Source organism: Zootoca vivipara, chromosome 12 (genome assembly GCF_965207765.1).
Source record: "Zootoca vivipara chromosome 12, rZooViv2.hap1.1, whole genome shotgun sequence".
In the NCBI taxonomy this organism is placed as follows: Eukaryota; Metazoa; Chordata; class Lepidosauria; order Squamata; family Lacertidae; genus Zootoca; species Zootoca vivipara.
The window spans coordinates 8,584,842-8,591,796 of record NC_142595.1 but is presented as its reverse complement, the minus strand read 5'-3'; the positions used below and the strand labels follow the sequence as shown (position 1 = coordinate 8,591,796).

The 6,955-nt window shown below is 39.9% G+C and overlaps 1 protein-coding gene across 3 annotated transcripts; it reads left to right on the top strand.

Annotated features, from left to right (window-relative positions):
* The first annotated feature begins 207 nt into the window (after window positions 1-207).
* POMK (protein O-mannose kinase) lies at window positions 208-5,872 on the top strand. 3 transcript variants are annotated; one of them, XM_035135565.3, is made up of 3 exons: window positions 208-256; window positions 3,211-3,518; window positions 4,163-5,872. In XM_035135565.3, exons 2-3 carry the CDS (start codon window positions 3,237-3,239, stop codon window positions 4,931-4,933), a joined length of 1,053 nt encoding a protein of 350 aa, XP_034991456.3. In that variant the 5' UTR covers window positions 208-256; window positions 3,211-3,236; the 3' UTR covers window positions 4,934-5,872. The 3 variants fall into 3 exon arrangements, with proteins under 3 accessions (XP_034991456.3, XP_034991459.3, XP_088512310.1); XM_035135568.3 differs by having other exon boundaries at window positions 208-261; XM_088656184.1 differs by having other exon boundaries at window positions 208-342.
* The last annotated feature ends 1,083 nt before the right edge of the window (window positions 5,873-6,955 follow it).

The following is a 6,955-nucleotide window of genomic DNA, read 5'->3' as shown; positions in this document are numbered from 1 at the left end:
GTAAACCTGGTTATTTCCCTCACTGTTCCCCTAACATCAGTAGCAATTGTTAAATGCAAGCACGATTTCTTCCCCATTCAAATCATCACGTTTAGCTTTGCCCCTTCCCGAGGCTGCGAAATGCCAATTCCAAATTCAACTCTACCCTCTTATCTCTATGTGCAAAACAGGAAAGGCGTCACGTGACTCGTGTCAGGTGGTGTCGGCACTGTCATGGCGGCTGCCAGCTGATGAGAGTAATGCACAATAGTTCAGGGTAAGGTAAGCGTCGTTCGTTTGAGCAGCAAGCTGCAGAGTTAGGCGCCGCCGAGGTTGTTGCTGGATAGCAAAAGTTATTGCGAGGTGATGCTGAGATCTTGAAACGATTTTCAGTCTTTTTCTCCTGGCTGGATCTACTGCTTCCTCTTTGTTTGGAAGTATATACAGTGCGACTCTCTGCCTAGAATTGTAACCTTATTCCAGGCATTGGCAAACTCCGGCCCTCCAGATGTTTGGGACTACAGTTCCCATCATCCCTGACCACTGGTCCTGTTAGCTAGGGATGATGGGAATTGTAGTCTCAAAATCTCGAGGGCCGGAGTTTGCCTATGCCTGCTAATCGCTCTACAAGAAGACGGGCTTCCTATAATCAAGACATGAATGAAAAAGCCTGCAATACTTTAAACAAATTTTCAGTTGTTGTTATACATTTATTTATACCCCACCTTTTCCCCTAACAGATTCAAGGCGGCTTGCAGATAAAAATAAGAACAGTTAAAAACAGGTGGGGGGGAATCATTAAAAACAATTAAACACTGGTAGAATAAGGTAAAAACTATATATAAAAGTATACAGATAATGACCAAAAAAACTCAGTATGGCACCAGCCCTTTCATTCAAAGTGTCAGTTCCCAAAAGCTTGTTAAAACACTTAACTAGAAAATCTGAAAATACATTTCTTGTGTTTTACTGTTTCTGTTAGTTTAAGGCTGTGACCTTTTTGCCATGCTACATGGCTGAAAATCTAGCTAGAACACTCAGGCAAATTTTTAGGCTGCTGGGATAAATTCAGGACTTACACACTTGCTTGCACATTTTGAGGTGAAAGGCTATGTCTAATATTAGAAAACATAAGATATAATTGTGGGAGTTAATTTATGCCTCCTTTAGTTTTGTTATTTCAGTATCAAGCATAATGTATCACATATTACACATAAGTGGAGAATAAGGAGAAAGCAAAACAGTCTTTGATGTGGAAAAGGGAAATTTATCAGAAGAGTATTGTGGAATTTTTTAATATTCATTTTAAAAATTATATTATAAATACTTTCTTATTTAGTAGTTATTCTGTATTAAATTGATTATCATACATGATACATTAAAGGTAAAGGTAAAGGGGCCCCTGACCATCAGGTCCAGTCGTGTCTCATCTCGCTCTATAGGCCGAGGGCATAGCTGCCAAGTTTTCCCTTTTCTCGCGAGGAAGCCTATTCAGCATAAGGGAAAATCCCTGTAAAAAAGGGATAACTTGGCAGCTATGGCCGAGGGAGCCGGCGTTTGTCCACAGACAGCTTCCGGGTCATGTGGCCAGCATGACAAAGCTGCTTCTGGTGAACCAGAGCAGCGCACGGAAACGCCGTTTACCTTCCCGCCGGAGCGGTCCCTATTTATCTACTTGCACTTTGATGTGCTTTCGAACTGCTAGGTGGGCAGGAGCTGGGACCAAGCAACGGGAGCTCACCCCGTCGCAGGGATTCGAACCGCCGACCTTCTGAGCCCTAGACTCTGTGATTTAACTCACAGCACCACCTGGGTCCCTACATGATACATTACTTGTGTTTAAATATGAGATCTCTCTCACACACATAACTATATACACACAGTAAAATTTAAGAATTAAAATTGGTGTATGGTTTTTCTTTATAGCTTTTACTTTTTTAAAAATTCTAATACAGTATCTCATATTTAAACATGATACATTACTTGTGTTTAAATATGAGATACTGTATTAGAATTTTTTAAAAAGTAAAAGCTATAAAGAAAAACCATACACAAATTTTAATTCTTAAATTTAACTGTGTGTTATGTGTGTGAGAGAGATCTTTGGGGGGACTAGGTTAGCAAAAAGTACAATGCTTCATCATAACTGAGGCATTTAGTTCAATTTGAACCAACCCAGACCCTGTGATCATAATCTGAGGTCCTGAGTCTAATAACAAGAGAACAAGCTTCCCATTTGTGGAATGCTCTCCCCAGGGAGGCTCGCCTGGTGCCTTCATTACATATCTTTAGGCGCCAGGTGAAAATTTTTCTCCTTAACCAGGCCGATTTAACATTGGCTGATGTAACATTCTATATCATTTTAAATGTGTTTGTGGGATAAGAATTATTGGTTTCTTTTTGTTTTTAGTATGTATTTTGGGTTCTCCTTTTGTATTTTTAAATTGTGAACTGCCCTATGAATTTTGGATGAAGGGTGTTATAAAAATTAATAAATAACAGTAGTAGTAGTAGTAATAAACAGATACTATGTTGTGTTCATTTTATAGATGTTTTGCGTTCCACCTATAAGTTTTCCCTACAATTGCTGTATACCAATTTTTTTAAAAAAATTCTAAATCTCTTTATTTTCAGAGGGAGAGTTAGTTACATGCTTAAGGCTGCAGTTCTCTGCAAACTTACTAGAAATAATCCCTGCTGAACTCCATTGATCTTCCTTCTGAGTATACATGTGTGGTATATGATTGCCCTGTAGAGATCTCCCATTGAAATTAATGGATGGTATCCACGATGAGTAACTGGTTTTTATCAGGGGCCCACAAAATTGTCTTATTACCAAGTGCTTTTGTGAAAACAAGTGATTCTTAAATTACTAGTATTTCTGGTCCAAAAACTTACTGGTCCTAATGGCAACCCCTGAAAAGACTAGACTTCTTTCCTATATATCCAAATAATATTGGCCATTGCATGCTTTCTCTCTCCATGTCTGTAAAGCTATTTGCTGGATCTCAGTCTATGGTAGGAAACCATCAAAATGGTTAGCAGAGCTATTAATCTGCTAGTAGCATGTTTCATGTTTAATGCCTGTTTGTGGCATTGCTATGTAAAGTTAGGAGAGTTTGACTGTGTTGGAATCTCCGCCCCGCCCCCCCCAAAAGAAGTGTATCTCAACTACCCCTCCCCCAGAATTGCTAAATTAAAGTAACAATTTATAACTCTAATGTCTTGCAGAAAATCTGAAAGATGACTGTTACAACATGGAGAAAAAATTGTATGAAACGAAAACTGATCTTATGCAAAGGCTGATCCCTCCCGTCTTGTATCTGATTTTGGCTGTGCTGCTTGTGAACTTGCTGCTCTATCAATATTTCAGCTACGTATATCCTTCCTATGGACAGGCCGATGTTGAACATGACTCTTGTCAGCACGGTTACTTCAGATTAGGAACAGAGAAGAACTGTTCACCATGGTTGTCTTGTGAAGCGCTGAAAAGAGAAGTCCGCAAACTGAAACTCATTGGTGAAGGAGCTGTGAAAAGGGTTGGTTTACCATCATGAATCTTGAATATAATAAAAATGTTGCTCTGTAATTTTGCCTTCAGTAGCACCTTAAAGACCAACTAAGTTTTTATTTTGGTATGAGCTTTTGTGTGCACACTTCATCAGATACACTGTATACACTTTTTTTGTTCGTAATCCAAAAAAATGGGTTGTAATCCAAAAAAGGTTGCAAACCGGGACACACACTTCTGGGTTTGACGTGTTTGTAATCCAAAACGTATGCAAACCAAGACGTATGCAAACCAAGGTACCACTGTATTTCCTCATGTTGCGGGAGCACAACACCAAGTGAATGCTCACAGTTAAGTTTGAGTGACTGTACATATTCACCTCTCTATTTCCATACACTCTGGGATTTGTAAACATTACCAATTTTCAGATATTTGCTGTGACATAACTTGTTTTGTTGTGGCATAGACTTTGTATCTATTCATCTCTCTCTCTCTCTCTCTCTCTCTCTCTCTCTCTGTGTGTGTGTGTGTGTGTGTTTAACACATAGGTATGGGTTTGCATTTGTCAAGACTAAACTGTTGTCCCCCATATTGAAAAACAACTTGGCTTTTACAAACTGCATTTCAGAGTTTGGATCTCAAAGTTTTTTAACATTGTTCTCCTTGTTCTAGGTTTTCCTTTCTGAGTGGAAGGAAAACAAAGTTGCCCTTTCCCAGTTAACTGTGCCGGAGCTTCAAGAGGACTTCATCCATGGCTTACAGATGCTGAAATCTCTACAAAGCAGGCACGTGGTCAAGCTGATTGGATATTGTGAGGAGGAGTTCACCGTTCTTACGGAGTACCATCCATTCGGCTCTCTGAAGAATCTGAACGAGATATTGAACCTTCCAAAGTACAAGAGCTTCAACACATGGAACATCAGGTTCCTGCTTGCCATCGATTACGTGAGCATCCTCCATTACTTGCACAACAGTCCCCTGGGCACCCTTGTGATGTGTGACTCCAGCGACTTGGATAAAGTTCTTTCTCAGTACTTGCTGACTAGCAGCTTCCATGTTATTGTGAATGACTTGGATGCTTTGCCTCTTGTAGACAAGAATGCTGGCGAACTGATCAGATGTGGCCATCAGGAACTTTGGGGTGACTTTGTTGCTCCAGAACAGCTTTGGCCTCATGGAAACGAAATGGCTTTTGAAGACAGCCTCATGCCTCCTTATGATGAAATGACAGATATATGGAAAATCCCCGATGTTTCCAATTTTATCTTGGGGGATGTTGATGGGAGTGACCTCGTCAGGTTCCACCTCTTTGACATCCACGGGGCGTGCAAAAAGAGCCCAGCTGAAAGACCTTCTGCTCAGACTGTTTTGGATACATACAAGAAAGTGCTAGCGTCGCTTGCGAGAGAAACAGTTATGTCAAGGACTAGGGACATATTATAAAAAACACCAAAAAAAAAAACCCCTCATGGACATGCCTTGGTACATATTTAGCACATTTGACTCTTCCTGATCTGAGAAGTACAATACAGTGGAACCTCGGTTTATTAACACCTCGGTTTACGAATTTTCGGTTTACGAACGCCGCGGACCCATCTGGAATGGATTAATTCACTTTCCATTACTTTCAATGGGAAAGTTCGCTTCAGTTTATGAACGCTTCAGTTTATGAACAGACTTCCGGAACCAATTACACCCATGCTTCGGCTTAAGTACGCTTCAGGTTGAGTACTCCACGGACCCGTCTGGAACAGATTAATCCACTTTCCATTACTTTCAATGGGAAGGTTCGCTTCAGTTTATGAATGCTTCAGTTTAAGTACTCCGCGGACCGTCTGGAACGGATTAATCCACTTTCCATTACTTTCAATGGGAAAGTTCGCTTCAGTTTATGAACAGACTTCCGGAACCAATTGTGTTCATAAACCGAGGTACCACTGTAGTGCTGGTGGAAACATAAGCATAATTAGAAAAACTCTAAAATGGCTTCTTAAAAATGACTCCCAATTGCACCTTCTGTGACAAATTGTTGAGAAAAGGGGGGGGAGGGATAGTATGTGTTGTGTGTGGTACATTTCTGAATGAGCATTTCTTCCTAAATCAAGTTGGCATAGGCAGGATAGATGTAGCTATATGATAGGAGATATAATAGAAGTGTTAGTATTTCACGCCTCCGATGATGCAGATGAGATTGGTGTAATTCACATGCCTGTCTGGAAAGAGTGTGGGAACGGGAAGACAGTCTTATCTCTTAAGCTGTATGTACTGTTGTACTGTACTTTTGCTTTCACTTGTTCCTTTTTTTCTCTCAGCTGGAGAGAGAAGACGGCATGAATCTTTTGTCTGTACATAGTGTGTAAATAAATACGTAGATTAGCTCTACGATGTCTCACGCTTCTTGCTGTGTTATGCTAGAAGATTAGTGTGCATATATCATTTGATATACGTCGCTGAAGCGCACTGGAGAAGAAGGGGAATGCCTTTTCCAGAGCTGCGCATACCGGAGGACGCTTGGGAGTTAAGGGCTGCAGGCGTTCCAAGGCGTTTCCCAACAGTTCTTGTTCTCTTTGAATTATTGCCTACTGTGTTTTTCTTTTCCCCTCCCTTACAGCATTTCTCGACTCCTATTTACCCCATCTCCTCCAGCATAATAAAATTGCTCCTTGGAACCTAATTCCATCCAACCTAACATTAAGCTGGTCCTGAGTACAGCTTCTACAGTTTCTTCTTATCAATAGACATAGTCAAATAGATTTTGAAGAGTGGCAGACAAAAATGATTGACTATGCGGAACTAGCAAGACTGACTAGCAGGATCCGGAACCAGGGGGAAACAAGGTTCCAAAAAGACTGGAGTAAATTTGTGGACTATATGGAAAAGAACTGTAGAAGTTTAAAGACACTTGCAGGACTGAAATAAATCCTACGAATTGACTTTAAATGGTTGGAATAAAGGAACTGCGAGATAAGAGTTGAAAAGAAAACCAAATGAGGGGAGGGAGGGAAGTCAAGCTCGGCAGAGCATTGAGAAGGAGAAATGTAGAAATAATGGTTAAAAAGATATTTTTGTGTGTTGTATTTGTTTTTGAATGTTTGTTTGTTTTGTTTATTGTCTTAAATGTGTTTATTTGGAAAATTTAATAAAATGCTTTTTAAAAAAAGACATAGTCAAATACAGTGGTACCTCTACTTACGAATTTAATGCGTTCCGAACGCACATTTGTAAGTAAAAAAAAATTGTAAGTCAAATCCCATATTAATGCATTGGGAGAAAAAATTCGTAAGTCGAAGCAACCCTATCTAAAAATTCATAAGTAGAAAAAATCCTATCTAAACCGCATCCAAGATGGTGGACGGAGCTCTGTTCGTAAGTAGAAACATTCGTAAGTAGAGTTATTTGTAAGTAGAGGTACCACTGTAGATTATATAGAGCTAGAAGAATCAGGAAGTGAGGTGAACTTGTACT

Coding starts and splice junctions, on each gene's coding strand:
- POMK (XM_035135565.3), top strand. CDS start 3,237: ATGGAGAAAAAATTGTATGAAACGAAAACTGATCTTATGCAAAGGCTG. Junction 3,519..4,162: donor GTGAAGGAGCTGTGAAAAGG/GTTGGTTTACCA, acceptor TCCTTGTTCTAG/GTTTTCCTTTCTGAGTGGAA.